The 25313-nt window shown below is 40.1% G+C and overlaps 1 protein-coding gene across 22 annotated transcripts in view; it reads left to right on the top strand.

The window, feature by feature from the left end:
• Positions 1–25313, top strand: part of Hao1 (hydroxyacid oxidase 1) — an 85308-nt gene that overhangs the window by 8106 nt on the left and 51889 nt on the right. For all 22 annotated transcript variants that reach the window (XR_005285535.2, XR_005285536.2, XR_005285537.2 and 19 more), the window contains 2 exons: positions 13536–13791; positions 20471–20646. Coding sequence is in view for 9 of the 22 variants with exons in the window: in XM_038331812.1 (XP_038187740.1) it covers positions 13536–13791; positions 20471–20646 (432 nt within the window). In the remaining 13 variants the exon portion in view is untranslated. The remainder of the gene's footprint in view (positions 1–13535; positions 13792–20470; positions 20647–25313) is intronic.

The raw sequence follows: 25313 nt of genomic DNA on the forward strand, positions 1-25313 counted from the left end.
CCAAAGACTGTAGTAGTGCAGGTCTATTTAAAGGTGGGATAAGAAGCTTCAAGCAACTGGATAAAAAAAAAGTGAAGAGATGGCCATAGTAGATTAAAACTTGAGTGCCCCAAAATTTCCATAAATATAAAAAGGAAATATTCAATGGATCCTGCGAATAATTTTTGAGGAACTGGAAAATAGATGAGAAAAGAAGAAACTGCAGAGGGCACTTGATGCAGATAGTTATTGAGGAATAAAATGATACCAAGGCAAAAGTAAGAAAATAACACTAAGTAAATGGAGACTAAATAGTGGGTGAGTGTAAAGATTCCATTCAGTAACATGTGAAGGAGTGCAAGTCATTAGCCTATATTTTATTTTCTAGATGTAAGGCTATTATTTTAAGATGTCTACTGGCATTCTGGAGAAATGTGCAGTTTCTAATATGGATGGGAAGCCACGAAATAAAGTGACCTAAAAAATAATCTAGCGCTTTGTATCGAATATTTAAGAAGTAAAGTCCATAGAATGCTGGTGCAGGAGAATTGTCTGTATTCTGTCAATCATGTTTTAAATAAATGCTGATTGGCCAGGCAGGAAGTATAGGCGGGTCAACCAGACAGGAAGTAGAGACAGGGCGATGAGAACAGAGAATTCTAGGAAGGAGGAAACCTATTCCTCTCAGTCCTGCCTAGTTCCCACAGCCATGTGGCTAACATAGATAAGAATAATGGGTTAATATAAGCTACAAGAGCTAATAAGAAGCCTGAGCTAATGGACCAATCAGTTTATAGTCTTATGAAGACCTCTGTGTGATTTTCTTTGGGGCTAACCGGTTATGGGAACTGGGCAGGACAGAAACCCCAACAAGTAGGCCTTCATGTTACAGGATGCTGCAATTTTTTTTGAGACAAAAGATTTGTATAAGGATTTTCCTGATTTCAGTTTTTATTTGGCAGGATGTTGGAGAAAACTTTGCATGGCAAAACAAAAAACAAAACAAAACTAAACTTTGAAAATGATACATTTCTTTCTTTCTTTCTTTCTTTCTTTCTTTCTTTCTTTCTTTCTTTCTTTCTCTCTTTTCTTTTCTTTTCTTTTTCTTCCTCTTCCTCTTCTTGTTCTCCTTCTTCTCCTCCTTCTCTTTCTTCTTCTCCTTCTCTCCTCCTCCTCCTTCCCCTTCTTCCTTTTTGTTGATAAGAATTCACTGTGTAGCTTGGCCTGATCCTACTGTCTCAGCCTCCTGAGCACTGGGATTATAGATATGCTTGTTGCTATACTTTAATCACTTTAAAAAGCAATTGCAGATGATAAGAAGGCATGCATTTCATGCTTTTGTTAGTAGCCAGAACCAATGTTAAGTAGATTGTGTTCGAAATGACAATGCCTGTTATAACTTACTATTGCTGCTTAAAGTGGCTGAGTAGGGGTTTACTTTATATTCTATGGCTTTTGGTCTGTCCTTATTCTTTGGATTATTGTTCAAGAAGAAAGCAATAAAAATAGATTTAAAAGAGGAGATAAAACCGAAAATGAGTGAGAGGACAGAGACAGAGGGAAGTAAGTAGACAAGTGGGGCAGAGCTCTCCTGGTGAGTCACTGTGGGGCCAGGGAACTGCTGTACATATTTCCCTTTATTGGTATTACTGTTGCATTTGGTGGACAACTAGCTAGAGTTTAATAGAACTGTTTCCATAGCTTGTAATGACAGGCTGTACTCTTCACTTGCTCCATGGGGTTCTGAAGCCCATCATTCTGGTAAGGAAGGGCTGGAATAAAATGAAAATGCTTATTTAGAAACTGCAAGGTTATAGCCCAGGTAGGACTAGTCGTTGGACTATTATGTCCCCTGACACTCACCATGAACTGATATTAAGTGCCCATTAGACTCTTGCCCTTTTAGATTTATTTAACAAGGAATTACTACTTTCCAGGCACTTGTCTAAGTATACCACAACTGTCAAGTTACCGTCTCCTCAGAAAGTCCAGAGAAACAGTTCTATTATTAAGCCTATTTTACATTTGAGAAACTGAGGCATGTAGGAGATGAGTCACTTGCCCAAGGCCACGTTATTCATCAGTGGCAGGAACAGTCCAGATGCCAGCAGTTTGTCTCTTGAACAGTTACTCCTCACTACCGTGTGGTGCTTTGAAGGTGTTCTGAAGGCGTTAGAGCGTCAGAAACCTTTGTTACAGCTCTAGGGACAGCATGTGCAAAGCAGGGCTCCGGGACAGGGAATAACACAGTACACAATGAAGTGGAAAAGACAGAAGGAAAAGATTAACACACTATCTTGAGGAATCCAAGATCTTCGATGAAGGTTCCATCAGGTTATAACATAGATGTATGCCTGGGAGCTCCTGCAAGGACTTCAGTATTCTTCAGGCTTCCATCTGTGTTCTCATGAGCATCTATGATGGTTGTTCTAGGTAATACTAGAATTAATCCTGTAAGTCAATGGTCATCAACTCAGAGCAAAGGCTGTTGCTTGGTTTCTGCGTTTGGGCGTGGTCTGTGAATTGGGCCGTGGTTTGTGCATGTGGGTATGGGATAATGAGTTTCTTTGGCAGGAAAAGGAGAGGCCCTTAAGCTGATGCCATAGGTGACCCAGTTATTTGGATTCCTTTTTTTTTTTCTTTCATAACCTTAAACTTGGTATTTTGTGTTTGCGCACAAAAGTCTGGTTTGGGGGTGGGTTGGCTCTCTCAGCTTATGAGCACGGCCACTGATGAACAGAAACTGGCTCTCAGTGATCCAGAACTCACAGCATTTTCTGACACTGTCATTCACTGAGACTGAGTCACAGGAATCCGTAGAAGTTGCTGCTCGTTAACACGCTCTTCTTTATCTATCTTCACCAATCTCTCGTTCCCTCCTTCCACGAACTCACTTCGGGACTCATCTCAGCTACAAGGACTTGTGCTCCTTGGCTTTGGAGGAATGTAAACCATAGCCACGGGAAAGTTTAAGCAAGAATGGAGCAATATTCATGTTTAGTAGATTATTCTCTGAAATCTAGGGAATCACAGTATCAACCTTGAGAAATTTGTGAAATCTTTATAAGTTATGGAAGAATTTTGTCACCTTCCTAATTATCTGGCCCTTAAATTTTATATTCCCAGGGTCATAGCCTATTTGCCAAAAAAGGAAGTTGGGGCCAAGTTCAAAGGACAGAGGTTAATTTGTAATCTGAGGACAAAGTGTCCCTATCAGTCTGGCCAATGACAATAAATGAGGGTCATTCATGTCTGCAGGGAATGGTCTGACCTCAGAGATGAGGACATCGTCTCGACAGTTCTGGATATTGCCATGGCACCATGGTCTCACTTTCCCTGTGTATTTCCAGATTTCTTCACAGAATCTGACTCAAAGGCCCTTTTTGGCCTTGTCCTCTCACCGCTGTGGGCACAAGCGGACACGATCTAGACCCATGGATAAGATCCCGTGTCTTCCCACTGCTCGATGGCTGTAGAATGAGCTGTACATTTTATTTTTTTAACTCTGAAACACAATGACAATGTGTACAGGGTGGCCCTTTCCGTGTTAGTGAACAGCCAGGTGATTGATTTAAGTTAGAGCTTTATAATCGAATTCCACGGGTTGTAGTGTGGTGTCAAGAACTAAAAGTTGGAAACATTTAGAGTGCTGGCCTGTGCCACTCAGTTCACTGTCTCATCAGGGCCCCAGAGTCCCCAAATCTTCCTCTTGCATGCATAACCTCTTTCAGGAAGGCACACTCTATTTTTATCTTATCATAATGAAAGCCACATTTTTTTGCACTAAATAGTTTTGTCTTACACTTTATGTGGTGATCTCAAAAACTACCTTTACAGTCTAAGCTTGAGATGCATAATGTCCAGAGTAGTGGAGGTAACTAAGCAACAGTCCATGCTCAGTGGTGAAGGCAGTGTGATTGCCTGTTGTATCCCAAAGGGGGCAGCCACGTCCTTGCTTTAGCTGACTATTCCTCAGGGAGCGAGGAGAGACGGCCAGATCTTCAAAAATCTTTAAAAAAGCAAGAAATCTCACTTTAAAAAAATGTACAATTCCTTGTTTTTATATGTTGGCAAATAAATCAAAACTCCCTAAAACACTATTTAGGGCAACAGCGCTCATGGGCCAAAGCAAATACTTTTGTGGGTTACAACTGTCCCGGGGCTGTTCAGCAGCGACATCTGATTTATGTGGAAATTCACCACTAACTGGTTTTGCTTCTTGTGGCAGGTCATTTTCACTCTCTAGGATTACTGGTTCCTCACTGATAAAGCAAGCTGCTAAGGAAGGACAGTAGTTTGTATGCTATGTACCAAGGGCCTGGGGCTGTTCTGAAGGACCTTGGCAACATTGCCATCACTGAGTATGCCTGCTAGGTTGTAAGTTCAGTATTCAAAATGAAAATTCTTTAAGGAAAGATTTCTACTGCTAAACAAAAATATAAAGGAAAATATGTCATTGAGAAAACTACAAAACAAAGCCATCTCAGCATAGTGGCACATGCCTGCAACCTTGCACCCAGGAGGTCCAGGGAGGAGGGTTTGCAGTGAGTTGATGGCCAACTGGGGTGTATGTCAGTACCAGCTAGGGCTAAATCACTGAACAAAATAACAACCATGACTATAAGACCCAAGAAACAAAACCAATGAAAGCAGAGCACAAAAATCCAGAAAAATCCCCAAGAAGAGTAAATAATCTTTACACATTAAAAAATGTTTTTGATTATATTTAAATTATCACCAACTACCAAAGATATATAGTCCAAAGTATATAGCCACCCTTCTACATTTTCTTGGGATTCCATATCTTCTAGTGTGTTTTCTGGCAAGCAGTTGAAGAGCTTGGGTAGGGAGTGAGCTCTTGTGTGCATTTTCTTTCTTTTCTTACACTGCTCTCCTGGGATATAGAACAGGAAGCGGAGGCACATTTATCTTTGGATCTTGATGAAGACACAGATAAATATTTGGTAAATATTTATGAGATTTATAAAGTGGTACTTCAGTGTCTTGTGAAAAGATAGCCAACACTTATTGAGCAATTATTGTGTTTCAGATTTTTAAATCTATTACCTCATCTAGTCTTTAATGCTATCATAAAATACATTGATCCAAATCCCTAAGGACTGATCTTTAACTCTGTTAATCTGGAAACAGGTTGGGTGACATTAAATATTTTGCTCAATGTTATTATTCAGTTAGTCAATGCTGGCTATAGTATCCTGGTCAACCACTGATATTTTCCAAGTATTATTAATTGCAGCAAGAGACTTAAAGCAAGCCCAAAGTAATAGTCTAGGAATATTTATCAAAATTGTAGCACATTTTATCCTTTTTGATTTTGAGAAGAACTAAACCAAAGAAAATGAAAGCCATTAGGAAAGTCTGAGTGCATGAGTAAGGAATCCTGAATTATACATCAACAGAAACTACAGTTTCTAAAACTGTTATGAAGTGGAGGGGTGTGGCTGGGATTCTTTTCGTTTTATTTTTCCAGACAAGGTTTTTCTGTGTAGCTTTGGCTATCTTGGAACTTGCTCTGTAAGAGGCTGGCCTTGAACTCACAGAGATCTGACTGCCGCTGCCTCTGGAGTGCTGGGATTACAGGCGTGCGCCACCACAGTCCAACTTTTCTTAGCCACCACCGCCAGGCCATCTGCGGTGACTGAAAGATTTACTGCAGAACATTATTTCATTAACACCTTAACAACTGAAAATTGTTCCTTTTAGTGAGCTGTAAATGTCTATAAATAAGAGATTTTTACCCCCCCCTCCCATTTTTAAGGTTTTGTCCTTCTTATTCTTCAGGGAAGAAAATAAATCACCTCTGTATTTCACATGTTGAATGCATTAGCGAACCGTGGTCATAAATCTTCCTAGCTGATAACATTGGTGCCAGAGTTAGATTTGGTTTCTGTCTTGCAAGATGGGTAGACCACTCTCATTTCTCATGTCTTTTATTGTCGTGAGCCCAGCTGTAAATAGATGAGCCATCGCTTCAGACCTAAGTCTGAGTTCTCAAACGCCTGCTGCTATGTTAAAGTCACTACCAGGGAAGCTCTCTCATTATATGCATAGTGATATCCTAAAACTTTACCCCATCTTCCATGGAGCTGCCTGAGCCTATTTATTTATTGGCTTTAAACCGAGGAATAATAAAAGGGAAAAATCATTTGTTCTTATAGTTCTAGCGTGCTATGTAGACAAAGGCCACATGAGGGAGTGCTGGGACCTCATGTATCGAGAAAGTCACCCCAGTCTAATGCCTTCCAGGAATGCTCAGCATATTAGCAAATTCTTATTAAACTGTCAAAATAAAAAAATTTTAAAAGAAATCCCTGCTGCTGGATGCAATTAGAGGCTACCACACAGGATTTGATGGGCCATAAAACCATTAAATCTGAACACTTTCTTTTTGAGCCTAAAACATTCCAAAGTGAAGTTTGGGGATTCAGCTGTGATTGGCCACCTATGAAGGTGCAGGTGTAAGAGCATAGCACAAAGAGTCACACACTCCAGAGAACTGATCACGGTGGAGGAGAGCATTCTAGCTGGTGAATTTTCTGAGATTAAGTAATCAGCCTTAACACTGACTGAAGGAGCACTCAACAGGAAAACACTGTCATTTCCTTTGCTTCCAACTCAAACGATGTAGTTTTGAAAGTTTTATTGATTTATATATTTATGTGTTATTCTAGGTGACCAGGGAGATATACATTTCAGCATTCCTACCAAGAAAAGAAGCTCATTGTTCTCAGTTCTACCCAATCCAGGCAAAGCAGTGGGCTTATTCTAAAAACAGGTTTTTGATTTTTCTTGAAGTGGAGGGTGTTTGCTATATTAGATGTAATATTTGGATTTTATCTCCCTGCCATCAGTCCACAAAATGGTCTTGCAGGATTGTTGTCATTATCATTTGGCAGTGGAGGAGAAGGGGACACATGGGCAAGGACTAGTCAGTGATGGGCATAAGCGTTTAAGATGTTTTACTAAGAAGAAACAAAATGAAGACCAGAAGAGAGATCACTTCACACTCTGTCCAAATTATTTTAGCTAATCCTTTGGAAGGGAGTATCTTATTTTGGTAATAAGTAAGCATGCCAACAAGAAAATTAAAAATAAAAACTAGCTACTCCGTACTTTTTTCAAGTGATATTAGTTTGATTATTATGGTTTGAAATTGCATTTTCAATACTCAAAAGTAGTGAATGAGTCATATTACATACACATGTATACACATAACACACATTACTCACATGCAAACACAAACAGTATGTGAACAATATTGCATGCAGATGTTCCAAACTTTATAATGGATTGTGTCCTGATGAACCTATTCTACGTGGAAAATATTGTTAAGATAAAATGCATTGAATACACTGAATTCGCTGAGCCCCATGGCTTAGCAGCCTGGTTCACACTGGCTGTTTGTCCTGTGCTCCACTGGGTGACTGGAAGTCATAGTACACAGCTACTTCTCAACATGGCAAGCAAGAGAACACCATTGGGGATATTGCTGGGCTGGGAAAATAATATGGTTCAAAATTAAGGTATGGTTCCTACTGAAGGCAGATTATTCCTATCATGAACTAAAAACCCTTAAGTTGAACTGTTGTAAGTTAAGGAGAATCTGTAACAAAATAACCAATTTTATATCTTAAAATTTCATTTTTTTCTGAAATTAAATTCAGGATTAAAATAAAATAAATTTTATTTACAGGAAATAAAATTTGTCCATAAAAATGGCTATTAAAAATTAGAACCTAGCTGTATTAAAGAACAATGTCAAATGGTATAATATCAAGGGTTGTGCACTGAAATTAGGTTAATTGAATAGCTTTGTGGAGAGCATGTGATTGGTTTTGTGACTTTTTAGTGGACATTGGGTAATGACAGTGAGCAGTTGGGGTGTAGTGTGTCCCGACATTGAGGGGGTTAAGCTGTGGGAGTTGATTGAAGTTGCCAGGTACAACCTGGATGCTCATCAAAGTCATTCGTCATTAGGAAGTGTCTGACTACAGGGTCATTTCTTTCTAGTTCTCTGCCAGTTACACCAGGACTTGACCACTCAGTCAGAGCCCGGGAAAACAACCAACAAGTGAGGTGATGTTTTCCTGTGTCTCAGTGTCGTGCCCTAGAGATGGGCTGAAGCAAGTCAGGGAGCTCTAAAGTGTCACTAGGACTGATAGCTCTTTACAAGCTCCTCTGTATGGTGACAAAGAAATCTCAAAGTGCATTGGCAGGCTAGTGTGATCTTGAAGATATTCTGCTGCAATTCAGAGAACAACTTGTGTTAAAAGAGTTATAGGGAGAAGCAACACTATGAGCAAAGGGGCCAAGACCATGATGGGGAAACCCACAGGAACAGTTGGCATGAGCTAGTGGGAGCTCACTGACTCCCAACTGTCAGTGAGAAAACCTGCATAGGACCAAACTAGGCCCTCTGTATGTGGGTGACAGTTGTGTGACTGGGGCAGACTGAGGGGCCACTGGCAGTGGGATCAGTATTCATCCCTAGTGCTTGATAGTGCTTGAACTGGCTTTTAGGAGCTCATTCTCTTTGGAAGGATACCTTTCTCAGTCTAGATGTAGGGGAGGGCTTTGGTCCTTACCCTCTCTGAGGAGTGAATGCGAGGTGGGGGGAGGAAGGTGAGGGAGTGGGGGGAAAGAGAACTGGGATTGGTATGTACAATGAGAAAAGATTCTTTCAAAACACAAATTTAAAAAAACTGTTTCAAAATTTGTGAAATTAAGCCTGGTTTCCTTCCTTTTCTTGAAGGTACTTAAATTGGTTAAAGTCCTTAACTGGTAAGTTAAGGTTTGTTTGACTGTTTGTTAGCTAAATTCCCCAGAACCTTTTCTTTTCTAGAGTAATATTTTCAGACACTCTTGCAACAGCGTTGGTCATGCTGTTAGTCCCTGTGTGATGAGAGGCTGACCCACGCAATGGACATTGAGGTGTACATTTGTGCAAGTACTTCAGCATGTCAGACCTTGAGTTTAGAACGAGCACACAGTGACTTGGTTGTCTGTCACTGCATATTTTCCCCATTACACAAGGACTTCCTGTGCAGATGACAAAATTCGTTTTTCCAACAAAATTGTTTTCAGCACAGATGTTTTGGTGACTAAGATTTGTAGGAGCATTTTAATCAAACGCATCTTAAAAGTTGAGACTTTTGAACAAATTCAACATTTTTCTTTCCTTCTCTCCTTTTTCTTTTAAAAACATAACTTAGGAAGCTCAAGTCTCTTTTTGCACAGAAGAGAGATAATGTTCAAATAAATCATTTGAAATCAAAGTATTTCAAATTGCTCAGTTGTTGTGCCCCACTCAGAGTACGGGATGGTCTATCACAAGTTAATGTTTCAAAGAATATTCCCAACTTCTCTGGTGTGGCTGTGGATGGACCATCTTCAGTTCTGTCTTAGTTTCTTCCATGTTCCACACTGCATGATGAGTTTTTGTTCTATCTGCTCACTTAACATCCTATTCCTAAGACTCCTGGACTTGACACTGACATTTGGAAGCTATTTTATAATTGGTAAGTTGCAATTTCCCAGCCTTGGGTAACTACTCTTTCTCCTTTTCCATCTTTGGATGTTCCAATTTGGATTCAGTCACTAATTTATCCTTCTAATCTGGAATCTCGGAAGCTGAGAAAACTACGGATGAGCCAGCGTATGGAGCACATCTGGCAATGGTTAAATGCACTGGGGATAGTTATTCTAATGTACTTCAATCCTCAATGTAGAGCCAGTCAGAGGTTAATCTGGGAAAAAAATAGAGCATATGATCTGTGCTCCTCCCAAGTAGGCACCTTCAGAGAGCAGAAGCGTCACCAGGGTGATGTCAGCAACTGGCAAGCCATGAGAGAACAAATGCCCACTCTCACCCCTGGTTAGTTTTCCTCTTATTTTCTGGGAGTGCTTTCCAAATTCATTCCATGACTTTGGATGAGCACATCAGAAGGAAAATATCCACTACATTGCTCTCAAAAGAATGGTTGGTGGTCACCAGCCTTGAAAACACTCAGCAGCATTGAGGAAATATGCATCTCATGTCTCACTCCAGGTCAACTAGTCAGAATCTGAAGTCCATCAACAGCTATATGGCCCCATTAGACATCAAGCCTTAGAAGGATAGACAAATCCTGGGATGAGAGCTCTGTACTGTTTCCAAGGGAATGGGTTAAGTCCTCTGTTGTGAATCTGTTGGAGGCAGCATGGAAATCATTCCCTTCTGAAGATCCTCCAGGACGTCCGAGAGTCTGCTGATGTTAGGGTGAACATGTAAAATGCCATAACAACTCTAGTACAGGAGAGAGATGCACCCACAGACCCTTTCCATTCAAGACCTGGCATGAGTGGGCTTGGGATCCAAATTTTTATAATATACACAATACAAAAGGGTCCTGTATTCATTTTTCTATATCTGCATTACCTAGATTAGAATGAAACATTTTCAATAAGGTTTGAAATAAAGAAGCCTGCTCCCTTTGCAGGGACAATGGCACTGCTCAGCCACAATGTAGGTCTAGCCAGGCATGTTGTTTTGTTGAGTATTAGCTTATGCCAGCTTATGTAAGTCACTGTATACTGGACTTTAGGCTTTGTGTCAGCCCCAGGCATCGCTCAGTTCTTATGTAGTCAATTTTAGATGCCACAGGGTAAAGATGTAGTTAAGCCTTTGCTGGACGGTGCCTTCCTGGGACAGAGCCATACTACTTACTTCCGTGTAGCCCTACCCTAATGTACATGATTTGACTTTAATAAGACACTTCATTTGGGGGAATCTGAGAGGAATTTTCTACAGAAGTAAACACTGTTGTCATTATCAAACAGCCTGATTTGTGGGCCGTATTCTTGCTATTGAACTTAATTTTATATACACCTTGAATATCAACCCCTTTTTAGGTATATGATTTGTCCATGTTTTCTTCAAGCCTACTGATAGTTATTTCTCTTAATAACCATTTTCTTTGCTATTTTGAGACATTGTATGTCAGTGAACTCTCTTAAAAATGAAAAAAGTAAAATTACATGTGATCCAAAAATCCTACTTTTGAGTAAATATTCACAGGGATTGAAATTCGTATGCTAAAATTATATTTGTATTCTCATGTTCATTTCAGTATTATTTACAAATAGAAGAACCTAAGCTTCCATGAATGGGTGAACAAATAAAGAAAATGTGGTTGGTGTAGCTGTATAATGGAATATTATGGAATTAGAGAGAAAAGTGATAGAAACTGGAAGCTAGAGTTGGGGGATGAGGGTGTAGGAAAGAGACTGTCAATCAAAAGTGTAGGGTGATGTAGTGGAAAGGAGAAGCTAGGACTCAGGGATGAGAATGGGGAAAGGAAGGTGTTGGCCAAAGTCTAGTGTAAGCTAGAGGAATAACTACTGGGGATCTGTTGTGCTGCATGAAGCCACACTGAATACGGATGTGTTATATAGGTCAAATTGCTGAGGAATAGGATTTTTAACCATGTTTTTAGTGCTATGGGTTGAACTCAAAGCCTTGGACACTCTATTCAAGTGCTCTACTATGCTACATACTCATTCTTGAAGAACAGGCTTTTGATGTTTTCATCAAATATTAGTTGCATGTTATTTAGCATAATTGACTTCTTTTGCAATGTGCCTATAATTCAAATCATCACATGGTTCCACCATCATATACACAATTAGCACTTGTCAATTAAAATACATAGATAAAACAAGAAATGTTGCTGGCTATGGTACATATTTACTCACAGTGATGTTAAAAATATTTCTCTGACAAAATCATAAACAGTTTAACAGTTCCCTTAGACCTCTTTTTTTCATACTATGCTAGAACTATTGCTCCTAGCCCTTCCCTGTCACACAGCCTCAATGTACACGGAGGCAAACATTCACAGACCTTGTCTTAATTTAACTAACTGCCCATTGATACTTTAAGTGAGGAGGACAACTGGCTTAGAGTTACTTGGCAGATAGAGTGTGCCTCATGGGTGGTAAAGCTGGAGTTGTTATCAGGTCTTGGATGCTCAACCTGCTCAACCTATTGCCATTCTGAGAAATCAGCATTATCTCCTGGCATATATATATATATATATATATATATATATATATATATATATTTCTAAAAGTGTGTGGAATCATGGCATACATGTTATTTTTTGAACTTTTCAATTTAGTATACCTATTTATCTTCATTATATTTGTATGTCTGTAAATATTTTATCATTAGAACAGCTGGAGTTCTCCAGAGAGATGGGATCAATAAGATATATCCTGCAATATAGAAATCTAGATATCAGATATCATTATCATATCTATCTATCTATCTATCTATCTATCTATCTATCTATCAATCATCTATCTATCTATCTATCTATCTATCAATCATCTATCTATCTATCTATCTATTTATGTATCTATCTGTGTTTATGAGAGTCTCATTTTTAAGACTTGGGTTACATAATTATGGAGAAACTAAAACCCCAGATCTCCAGACTAATCAGTAGTCTAAAGACCCAATGATATTGGGTGATATTAATGTCAAGTTTAAAGGCAGTCAGCTGGGATTATTTCCTTTGCTTTCTTTGGAGAGATCAGTCATATTTTAAGATGTCAATAGACTAGATGAAGCCATACAACAGCAGGCAATCTACTTTACTCAGTTCTACTACTACTTCAAGTGCTAATTTCATCTAAAAGTACCTTCATGGTAACATCCAGATTTGTTTGACCAAATATCTGGGCACCAAGGCCTAGATAACTGACACACAAAATTAACCTCCACAGCAGTGCTATGCCTAATGGTTTTATGTATTTCATTTCATATACTAACTGCATACAGTATAACGAGTTCCTCAAGATGGTCATTCATGTTGATCCCGTTATTTCCACCTGAAGTTGCAGCAATTCTTTGTTATTTACTTATTCTTCTTCACAATATACAATAACACAGAGTGAAAATCAGTGCCTGTTTTATTTATTTATTTTTAAAAATTTGTGTTCATGCTGGCAGGTTGTGGTGGAGGAGGGTCATCTGTCTATGTATTACTTTCATTGGTTAATAGAGAAACTGCCTTTGCCCTTTAATAGGACAGAAAATTAGGAAGGCAGAGTAGACAGAACAGAATTGTGGGAAAAAGAAAGCAGAGTCAGGCAAACGCCTCAAGCAGACGCCATGCCTCTCCTCTCCGAGAGAGATGCAGGTTAAGATCTCTCCTGGTAAGCCACCTCTTGTGGTGCTACACAGATTACTAAATATGGGTTAAAACAAGATGTGAGAATTAACCAATAAGAGGCTGAAACTAATGGGCCAGGCAGTGTTTAAAAGAATACAATTTCCATGTAATTATTTCAGGTGTAAAGCTAGCCAGGCGGCCAGGAGCGGGCGGGAATGCAGCCCGCTGCTCCTTCTACAAGGTTGCATTTGCAGAGGTCTTTCCCTTTTGAACAAAACCCCCGTCTAGGAGAAGGAGTGGTACCATGTCTATATTTGCTGCAGGAGCTGGGAATAGCGGTGCCTGTGTCTGCATTGATTTTTCTCCTTTCTATTTCAGCCTGTCAGACCATGGGAACAGGCATGATGCTGAGTTCCTGGGCCACCTCCTCAATAGAAGAAGTGGCAGAGGCCGGCCCTGAGGCACTTCGTTGGATGCAACTGTACATCTACAAAGACCGTGAGGTCAGCAGGCAGCTAGTGAAGCGAGCTGAGCAGATGGGTTACAAGGCAATATTTGTAACTGTGGACACCCCTTACCTGGGCAACCGCTTCGATGATGTGCGTAACAGATTCAAGCTGCCGCCACAACTCAGGTAAGTATGATCTCACAGTCTCAGAGTGGGGTTTCTCTTTCCCTTTCATGGGCTACCTCCAAAAGCTGCTTTTTCTTCTTGTAGTTTACAAGTAGGTACCATAGAGATATAAATTGCCTTAGAGACATTAGCTTTAGAGCATGGTTAAAAGGATCTCATTGGGAATGACAGGTTCTCTGTTCTGGAGCTAGTCATTACCACAGATCCGTATAATCTCTCCCAAGTGACGCTGCTTGGGGATGTGACACATTTGAGCTATTACAATAGGAGGGATCACTGTATATTTGTAAAATTAAAAAGATTTTATTACTAGGATGCATTAGGGCCGTGGGCTGTATGAGAGGACATCCAGATGAGTTTTGTATAGGCTGCAATTTTTTATTGTGATCCTGGTACCCAGTTTCTTTGTGGAAATCAAAGACCCACATTCATATTTTGATTTTAGCTGTATTAGGAGGAAACTGAGCTAGAAAGATGTAAAGAAGCACACAAACGTGGAGGAAAAGGAAGCCATGTATTTTATCCATCATCATCTACTTCATTTTGTGTTCACGTGGTTCATCCAGGGATCAAGATTTGTTCCTCACTCACTCATCAAGTCAGCAAAAATCATGTATCACATGATCCAAAACTGAAATATAATGATTTCATTGAGACACTCAACCTATGATAAATATTTAATCGTCCCTCCCCTTTTAGCATTTTTAGGAGTAGAAGCAGCTTGAGTTAAATCCAGGACCTCAGTGGAAGTCAGTGAGAAAGGACTCCAGGTTTGTTCAGCGATCCGTGTCTTCCGTCACTGTTTTCTCCTTTCATATTTTATACTAAAAGGGCCTCTTATACTTTTCATATCCATTGTGACAGGTGTGTGACGTCTCTGGGGACTATACATATCTGAGCAGACATTAAACTCTTGTCTTAGTGGGTGAAATTTTATGTTGGATGTCTATGGATGCCTTCCAAGAAGTCTAGGGCTTGTTCTACAGGGGCCCCTGCTCATTCTGTCTACATTTTGTTTGTCTTTGAAACAACTAAGGTTTTAAAGATGGAAGCAAGGTAAAGGAATAAAGATAATGCATCCCATGCCTACCTTCTGAAAGAATTCAAAATGAACAGGCGCAAAGCACAAGTCAGGTTTCCTCATAGGGAGAAACAGATGATCAGAAGTGCCACTTTGTATGCATTATAGACGGTCTTGAGGAAGACTATCAAATTGCCATTTCACTCAGCCGCCAATATACCCGAGACTTCACAATGAGACTTTACAGACATTGCTGTGTGTCAACCGGTGATGTAATTAGTGGGAATGCTTCTCACTCCCAGACAGGATTTTTTCTGCATGTGGATTCAGTGGGCAGGCTACCCAGATACCACATAAGGTGAAGAGAACAAAAACTGCAGCTGTGGACATAATCCTAAACCTGCCAGATTCACCAGAAAACAAACCTCCAACCTCTCTAAAATGCAATCTCCATTCACCTTCTTTATTTGACTGCCTACTTGCTTTTTCTTTTTTTTTAGACATTCTAAAATAATTAGTTTCACAGTGGTACAGTTTCCTAAAGGAAACACTCCTTATTTCCTTTGGTCGTTTGTGAAGGAATGACCCTTTTCCTTTTTCTCTAATGGCGTTGCTCTTAACAACAGCGATGGTAATAGAATCACGGAGTTTACGTTGTGCTTCTTGCTCTGGGTAGCAAATGCGCGGATATCTAGTCTTGTGGGCAGGACACTTTTGTGTATCCGGCTGGGACCCCTTGCTTCTCAGCACGGAGGTGACTGCATGATGAACCACAGGCCCTCCCTCTCCCCCTCCCCCCTTTTCCTTTGCCCCTGGACTTCTGCCCAGATGATGTGGTAGCCGTGAAACAAAGACCCCTTTCAGCGGCTGGTGTTCACAGGAGTGGCCCTGGGTTTCCAGCTTGTCACAGCTCTGTTCTGAAGATGATCAAATCACGAGCAACACATCCAGGTTACGGGGAACACGGAAACATCCTGCAGCTGGGCACACTCCACCAGAGGCTGTACACTGGTGGGGCTTGTCCTGGGGGGCAGCGGGGCAGCACGGGGCCGGGGGGGGGGGGGGGGGGGCTTCTGCTAAGTGCCTCAGAGGCGCACACTCTGTTTGAAAGACAGAACATACAAACCGGAGGTCAAGCCTTCTGCTGGAGGCTTCATTCACCACCCTCCACCCCAAAACTCATCGGTTAACAGTCCGATATGAAATCAGTTTCTTTTTGCACTGACCTGACTCATAGAAGGTGAAGCCTGCTTTTCAGAAGTGAGGTTTGGCAAGGGAAGGAGACAGGAAATCCAGGGGAGAATGAGTCGCTAAGCCTGGCTCCTTCCAGCCTTTGCTACTTCCTCTGCCCTGAGTGGAGGGGAGGGCCCTGACTCTTGGCACCCGGGAGCAGAGAGAGTTCAGAGGGTTGGTAATGGCCACTTGGTCTATATGCAAAACATACGCGTGTGTGCACTTTACAACTGGCAAGAAAGTGAGAGGGAAAAGGGAAATCCTCTACTCTGGAAGAAGCAGGCGCAAAGCCAGTTGATCACGCAGATTCCGGAGCCTGTGAAGCAGGGGCCTTCTGTCTTGTCTGTGCTCCACGAGATGATTAATTTACCTGGGTTAAGATTAGTCTGCCCTCCTTCCCCCACAGTTCCAGAAAGTTTAAAGAAAAGTGACAAAAGCCAGTCGTTAGGAATGCACACAGAGGCTGAAGGTATCCACACCGGAGCCCTCAAACCAGACCGGATTGAGTTAAGGATCTTGAGGCAGGAGATGACCTGGTTTTATCACAGTAAACATTTTAAGCAACGAAGAGTTTTTATTAGGGAAATGCATAAATGTCAGCCGGAGGAGGAGCCGAAGTGATAAAAGGAGAGTTTGGAATCATGTGTCCAAGACTCTGGGCTGCCCACCGTGAGAACAAGTGAGGTTGTCTATTCTGCTCTAGGTAGTCAGAGGAACTGAACACCCTGAGCAGACCTCAGTGAGAACCATTTTGTAACCATTGTAAATGTAATACATGGTGTACCGCTGAGGTCAGAAGAAGGCTTTGGGTCCCTTGAAACTAGGTGGTTGTGAGCTGAGAGGTAGGCGCTGAGAATCGAAACTCAGTCTTGGAAGAGCAGCCAGTGCTCTTCACAGCTAAGCTGTATCTCTAGCCCACAAATCCGTGACATTGTGCGACCTTGCATTTGTGGTCATTTGTTATAATAGCAATGACAAGTCAAACCTAACCCTATTGAGTTCATCTTTATAGTAGCTTTGCAATGAAATCTGCCCTTGTTGCCACACTTTAGATGTCAACTTGAGCCTCTACCAGTTGGTTTGCTTACCATTCTGTCCCATTGTCCCCCTTCATTTTGCATTGTACCTACGTTCTACAACACGTGACAGTTTACATGTCCATCGTCTCTGTGATGGATGGAGATAGTTTGCTTTCTTATTAACTGGTGTTTACCAAATGTCATATGTCTAAAACAGGGGTAAATAGTAGGTGCTTAGCATGCAATTGTTTAATCAGTGTCTAAAAATTTACTAACGCATTGGGATTTCCCCAATATAAGAAAACTGGGAAAAAAGTTGAACCGGATTAGAACTCCAAGTTTGTGGCCTCAGTCTGTCTTTAGACCAGCTGGCCACACCGAGGAATAAGTGACCAGGGTGTGTTCGGAACACCGTGCTTTCCTAACCACAGAAGAAAGGCTGGCTGCCTGTCCCCAGCTCATGTAAATTGTGAATATCTCCTTCTTTCCATACTCTTGATAGTATTGTGAACTTAGCTGATTTTATTTTGCTTTACTTTATTTTGGAAGTTTTATGTGTAGAGATGTGGCTTTATCCTTAGTGTTACATTAGCGATGTTTATAAAATAATATATTACCATCAGTGCTCATTCTTATTACTTATACTATTGGTTATTTAAGCATATTTCCTTTAGTAGTTATTACTGCTGCTTGATACTAACTTACTAAAATCAAAGTCAATTCCTATGTCAGATTAAAAACTATATTAAAGGTCACCCCAGGAATAACAGTTCCCTTACAAGGAAGAAATTTGGTCTCTTTGTGACATTCATCAGCCTGGGATTGGGAAAATTAAGCTTTAAATAGTTGCATTACTATTTCTGTGTTGTCTTTTTCATCCTCTACAAAATGAATATCAGAAGCTACTTTAAGGATTACACCCACCCACCCACACACACACACACACACACACGTCATAATGTGAATAAAAATAGCATTCATGGCAGTTTCTTTGAGAGCCATCGGTAAAACACGCCGTCGTGGATCTCTGTCAAGATATCTGAAAACTTTTTCTTGGCTTCTGGCTTTGAACAAAGTTTACAGTAACAACAACAAGGCTTCATTGTGCCCTGAGATGGCTGTAAGGCAGCATTCATCCAAGTGTTGATCTGCATTGCGCGGTCCAAGAATAACAACAGTCATTTCTATAATTTTATCCATGTTTCTGTTTTTTCCTATCCAGTTCACCCTTTCAGCCACCCTTGCTGAAACACAGCAGCCTGTTTGGTGTGGGGGCAGGGGTGCGTGTAGATGGTTTCCCTTTCTCTCTGGTCTTAGGATGGAACAGATAGATTACACCTTTTCCTTTAACCGTATTATTTATGTTTGAAACTTAGTATCATTGAAGTAATGGACTGGGTTTCCCTCCCAAGAACACATTTATTGAACAGAAAGCTTAATTCAATTTGAATTATGGAGACCACAGAAGACCCAGGGCTGTGACATACTGTATAACCCTAAGAATTTTGACAAACGGAAAGCTCGGGTATTTCCTCAAAAGCCAACAACTCGATGGGCATTGCGTGTTTGTGGTGTTTTATGTCTTTATATCCATAAATCCTCAGGAGGATGTTCAGTCCTACTGAGAAAATTGCCCTGGATACAGTGACTTGAGTAGGGTTGTTTGGAATTGAAAGTCCACGTCCAGGGCATGGTCTGTGCACCCTAACTACTCCAGCAGAAATCTCAGCTGAAACACTCTAAAGTATAAACTAAGTATCAACCAGTTAAATATGAAAAGAAGATCTGAAATAAATTTTTAAAAAAGAAGTCCTAGGTACTGCCGTCTGTGGACATGCAATTTTAGTGATGACTTCAGGATCTCTTTGTGTTCCTTGGCAGAGCTGGTGGAGGGCAAATCAGCAGGGGCTAATTCACAGATGACACACAGCTGTGTTGTCACCCATAAGAAGAGTGGCTAGCTGGTCTGTTAGAGTGTGTAGGGGAGCAAGCTGAGTTCCAGCTAGTTCAGAAAAGACTTTTCCCTGATGATTTTGTAAGTGACTTTGCAGGGTGTGGGCTGCTCAGCCACATGGAAGATGCCGTTGCATATCCATATTGCCAACGATCCATGTGGTATGATCAGAACTGCACGCAGAATGAACTTGTCTATAGCTTGGGAGACTGTCCAAATACAGCCAAGAATGCCACGTTAGGGCAAGATAAAGGATAGCAAGTATAGGGTGATCCAGCAGTAGAGACCTGTTCATGAGTTAGAGAACCACTTGGTCAAACTAGACCAATGTGTTAGATTAGGAAAAGGCAACAGCTCAGTGTTGGCATGTCTAGGCTGTGGCTCCCTGGGAATAAAATGGAGTCAATGACCAAGTCTAAGTTGCTCTTCCTGAAGGTAAAGACTGTTAGCATCTAAGGAAGTGAGTGGAGGAGAGGAAGCCAGCAAACGGGGAGTTTTGTGAAGACAGATAAAACAGTGGGCAATTGATCCTCTGCCTGATCCTGAGTCCTGTGGGGGCATTCTGGAAACGCATATTCTGGGAACACAGAAACACTGCATCTCAGAGTGAGTCTTCCCACACGGACATGAGTTGACACTTCCAGTTTGCTGGGTGTAATGAAAGCCCAGCAGCCAGAAAAAAGAAAACACAAGAAAGGAAAGATGGTGCTTGGTGAGCATCGGAAAGCCTAGGCTCTTGTCAAGATTCTCTGGAAGATCAGAGGTTGAGCCAGTAACCAGGCGACAGCTGGATGTAGGAGAGAAAGGCAAGGCTCCTGGGCTGAGAAACACTTCCTGATTCCCATCAATGCCCACAGTACCACACATCTAAGTCAAAAACAGATAGTTAGCAGTCAAATGACCAAGGCTAGGTCCCAAATAATGCCCCAGCTAGTTATATTGTTATATTCTTGGCCATCTCATTCTGCACTTGGGTTACTATTGTCTGTATAAAAGGGAACTCAAAGTGATTCAATGTTACCTTCTAAAAGCTCTTAAGGAAAGAAATGTACAAACACGAGTATCTAGAAGGCCTTTGTAAACAATAAAGCACCATGCAAATGGTTTCTATTATGTTGAATTTGTGCAGCTGCTTGAAAATAGCATCCAGTCCTTTGTCTGTAGCTGTAAACCGGCTTAAACAGGAAATGTTTGAACATGGCCGCACATTGATCCTTAAGACTGATTTGTCTGAATGAACACACAACACATGTAAATAAAGCTTTAGGTGGCCAGTTGAAATCACATGGCCACAGTTAGAGCACACTCCCACATCAGGCCCTAGAGAATTTGCAGACAATCAATCCCTAAGTGATTGAGCAACTTATCAGAAAAGGAGCATTTTACCCCCACTTATTTTCCCCAAGTCAGACAGAAGTTGTTTCTAATACCCATTTTATGTATCTATTCTAGGATGAAGAACTTCGAAACCAATGATTTGGCATTTTCTCCTAAAAGGAATTATGGAGACAATAGTGGACTTGCTGAATATGTGGTACAAGCCATAGACCCATCTCTCAGCTGGGATGACATTAAATGGCTCAGACGATTGACATCGCTGCCTATTGTTGTAAAGGGCATTTTGAGAGGTTTGTCATTTCTCTCCTTTGCTGTATACTGATTTCATGCTCATTTTCAGATATGGTCATATTAGCTTTTTAGAGAGTGTAATTGATAGGAAAATGTGGTATTACAAATTGAAAGATGTTTCAGCTCCCAATTCTTTCTTTCAAAAGGTTTCTTATTATTTGTGTATGTACATACATCTTCATGTCTGTCTGTAGTTTGCAATCACTTTCAGTAAGACTGACCCTTCCACCCCCAGCATCAACACCTTCCTTTCTACACATGTGGATCATCTGGCCCATTTCTCCAGGCTTTCACACTATTGCATATAATAAATAAGTGTTTTCTAGGTAAAATGATTATTGCTTTCAGCGATGCTATCTAACGAGACAGCTCAAAAAGCAAGACCAAGAGAGCAGTGTTTGAAAGGAAGCTATTCATACATGTAAAGTTTATCCTGTCTAGTTTTTCTGTAACTGTTTATTTCACTTATTTATCAAACAAAAATCATCTCTATGACTACAACTGTATTAAATAACACATATGCTCAGGCTGGATTGGAGGAAGAGCTGAAGAAGTTCTGAGAAAGACAAGTTCTCATCGATTCACAGGCTTTCACCCAAAAGTCAGATGGACGGACTGAGAACATTTTCTTTCTTTTCCTTTTTTTACCAAAGAGCAGAGACTGTGTTTTCAGGAATGTGAAACCAAGGCTAGCTGGGAAGTTCTAGAAGAGGCATCCACCCTTACAACCATTTTAAAAATTGCATCTTAATGAATACAAATTGGAATGCAAGATGTAATCGGTTACTGTGGTTAAATTCTGCCCTGGGAGAACATTAACAAAGCCCCACGCGTGTGCTTCAGACAGGATTTGGTCTTCTCTAGGACTCACCCTAACAAATAAATACCATGTATGAGCAAAGGCTCAAAACTTCTCAGAGATTTTCCTTTTCTTTTCTTATCGATTCTCTTTCACTTTTTTCATGAGTTTTTGTTTTGAAGAAACCTTTTTCTCATTAGCTCTTTTTACAAATACTAGGTTAAGAAGTTCTAAAGGTATATTATTTCATTATCCTTGGGTTCCTTTCAAAAGTGTTGACGTATATCTAAAATACTTTATTTCTTAAACTAATGCAAGTTACTGTAGCCCCAAGTTAACTCTCATGGATTTGAATTTGGCTTTGGTAATATAATGAGGAATATAAGATAGGATCATGACAGCAGCCCTCGGTGATATTACCCACTCACCATTGCCTTAAACACTCAACTCGTATAAGGGCAAAAGCACAACTATGGAATGACACATTGTGTTCTCTGAGGATTAGTGAAAATGTCAAAGGTTTGTAAATATTTTGCCAAGCAGGAACATTTTGACCCTTTAAATAGCTTTTTGGTCTTGGTTATAAAATAAATAATTAAATTAAAAAGTAAAATGCAGAATCATGGGCAGATTTCACAAGTCATTAATAAATAGGAAACCTTTTATCTGATCATGTTTCTTCCTGTCTTACACACCCATAATCCAGTCAGAGCAAACGATTTGGTCATTTGCCCCACAATATCTAGAGAATGAGGAGACTCACTCTGAATGATCAAGATGACAGACTTTCTTAAAGTAAAATTTCTTCAAATGGAAGACCCTTACTAATCTTATTATGACTAGGGTATGATCTTATTGTTTCAATGCATTCAACAAATGACATGGTTCTTGCCCAACTTTCACTCCCCGCTCATCTCTGTCTCACCTATTCCTTGTCACCGTATAGAAAAAAAAATAGCAGTTCATGTTTATCTGAGGGTTCAACACGAGTCTCAACATTCGACTCCTAAATAGCAGTTCATGTTATCTGAGGGTTCAACACGAGTCTCAAATGATTCCTTTCCTCCACAAGCTTACATCATGTGGATCACTGTCTTCACTGGGTGCTTTAGGACATTAAGACACAGGAGGGAAAGGACTACTAACATGGCAGGTGAGATGCTTGAAGGCAATGGGAGTCTGTATGCATGCTCAGCTCTGGACTTATAAAATATGACATGTTTTTTTTAAACACATTTTGGTTTGATAGCTAGATAACCAGAAGCAGCTATAGCGTGTCAAATACATTTTTGGCTACCTTTAGACTTTTAACATAGTAACATATCGTATCTCCTTATTTGGTAGAAAAGAAAATCTAAGCACTGTTGCTGTAGTGTGACGTGTGGTGGCATCTGTCAGTCACAGGTGACTATATAAGTTAATAAAAATTAGTGCAAAATTCCAGTTGCTCAGTCAGAAGACCACATTTCAATCTTTTTTTTTTTTTCTAATTTTTTAGCATGCAAGATATTGGGTTCCATTATGGCATTTTTTTGGTTCATCTTCTTCCCTAACTTTCTCCCTTATCCCCTTAGTCTCCTTTCTACCATTCTATGCCCATCTCCTGCCTTTCTGCATATATAGCATATGTTCTATTTCTTTTTTTCTCTTCCTCAGCACCTCCTTGCCATGTTCTCATGCTCTTCTTTCTGTTTTTGTAGCCTATATTCATATAGATACATAAATATGCACACTGAAGCCAGCCTCTGCATTTGAGAGAGAACACACATGTCTGTCTTTATGAGTCTAGGTCACCTTGCTTAATTAATAATTATTTTAAGATGCAACAATTTTCCTGAAAATTTCATTTTTTTCGACAGTTGAGTAAAATTTCATTATGTGTGTAAATAAATATATATTATGTATGTATATATGATATGTACATATATGTGTATGACATTTTGATTATCCATTGATGAACTGATGGACAGCTAGACTGGTCCCATGAATACAGCAGAAATCAACACGGGTATGCAAGTATCTCTGTGCTAGGATATAGAACCCTTTGGAAATGGGCCCATGAGTGGCTTACCTGCACCACTTGGTGCTTCCATTTGCTGTGTTTTTATTTTTTGAGAACTCTCCACACTTTCTCTCCACGGGTCTGGATTAGTTTCCACTGCCCCTATCAGTGAATAAGTGTTTCTGTTTCTTCACATCCTCTCCATACCTGTTGTCCTTTGTTTCCTTGATGACAGTCATTTTGACTGAAGTGGGTTGGACTTGTCAAGTAGCCCTAATTTGCATTTCCCTGTTGGCTAAAGGATTAGAACAATTTAAAATACGTATTGACCATTTGTGTTCTTCATTTGAGAAGGGTCTCTTTCCTTCATCAGACTATATTAACTGGGAGTTTTGTTTGTGTGGTACTTTAAACATCATTATTTATTTTTAACTAAAATTTTATTTTATGTGTATGGATGTTTTGACTTCATGTGTTCTTGGGTACTACAAGCATGTAGTTCCTGCAGAGGCCAGAAGAGGGGTCAGATCTCGTGGAGTTATAGACAGATGTCAGTGGGTGATGGGAATCCAACCCAGGTCCTTTGGAGGCTCAACCAGTGCTCTCAACTGCTGAGAAATATTCGTGGTACATAAACTTTTCAATTTTTTGAAAAATATATTCTAGATATTAACATGCTGTTAAAAGTATAGCCGATAAATATTTTTTCCCTTTCTATAGGTTGTCTTCCTAATTTGTGGTACAAAATTTATAATTTCATGGAGTTTCATTTGTTAATTAATCCCTGGAATTTTCCCTGTGCAGTTGAAGTCCTGTTCCCCAAATCATTGTATGCACATATATATGCACATATTATATATATATATATATAAACTATATATATTATAGTCACAGAACAGAGTGTAACTGTAAACTGTCCTAATGCACAGAGATTCATGACATTGAACTGGGAACAATAGAAGGTAATATTGAATAATATTGAACAAGTTATGTTTCTTTTATGTAGTAAGTGGGGCTTATTCTCACTGCAAAAGAGTAGGAAGTATTAAAATCATGTGTTAATTTTGAGGAGTAGTCATTGTGAGTCTGAGTCCGTGGCTCTTCTAGAAGCCATGTAGAGTAGTAGTTCTTGCCTGGAAAGTTCTATTTCAGGGTGTCATAGTAAAATACTAAAATTGCTCTGGGTTATCTAGAATCAAACTTCCTGCAAAATTTTCTGGCTTAATCTGGTGGTTCTTTTTTTTTTTTTTTTTTTTTTTTTGATAAACAGCGTATGTCATCTCAATAACCATAGTCAAACAAATAACCATTTGTTTTCCCAAATTATGCCATTTTTACCATCTCTGCTTTAGAAATGTATTATTGTTCATTATAGTAAGTCTCAGAACTGAGATCGAAAATAAAAACAATAATAAGGAAAGTAAATTTTTCCTAATAATTATAATAAAAAACTAATTTTATTTGGAAAAGAGTATTTTTTTATATATTTATTTTACATCCTGGCTGCTGCCTCCCCCAGTCTTCCCAACCTCCCTCCTCCCTCCTAAACTCCAATCTTCTCTTCTGTCTCCATCCAGGAAAGGGCAGGTCTCCCATGAGTATCAATAAAACATGGCCTATCAACTGGTCAGTGGTGGTGCATGCATTTAATCCTAGAACTCGGGAGGCAGAGGCACGTGGATCTCTGTGAGTTCAAGGCCAGTCTGGTCTACAGAAAGAGTTCCACGACAGGCTCCGAAGCTATACAGAGAAACCCTGTCTCAAAGCCTGCCCTCCCCCCCCCCCGCCAAAAACAAAAACAAAAACAAACACATATCAAGTTGCAGTAAGGCTAAGCACCTCCCCATCTATTAAGGTTGGGCAAG

This window comes from Arvicola amphibius, chromosome 5, assembly GCF_903992535.2.
Source record: "Arvicola amphibius chromosome 5, mArvAmp1.2, whole genome shotgun sequence".
NCBI lineage: Eukaryota > Metazoa > Chordata > Mammalia > Rodentia > Cricetidae > Arvicola > Arvicola amphibius.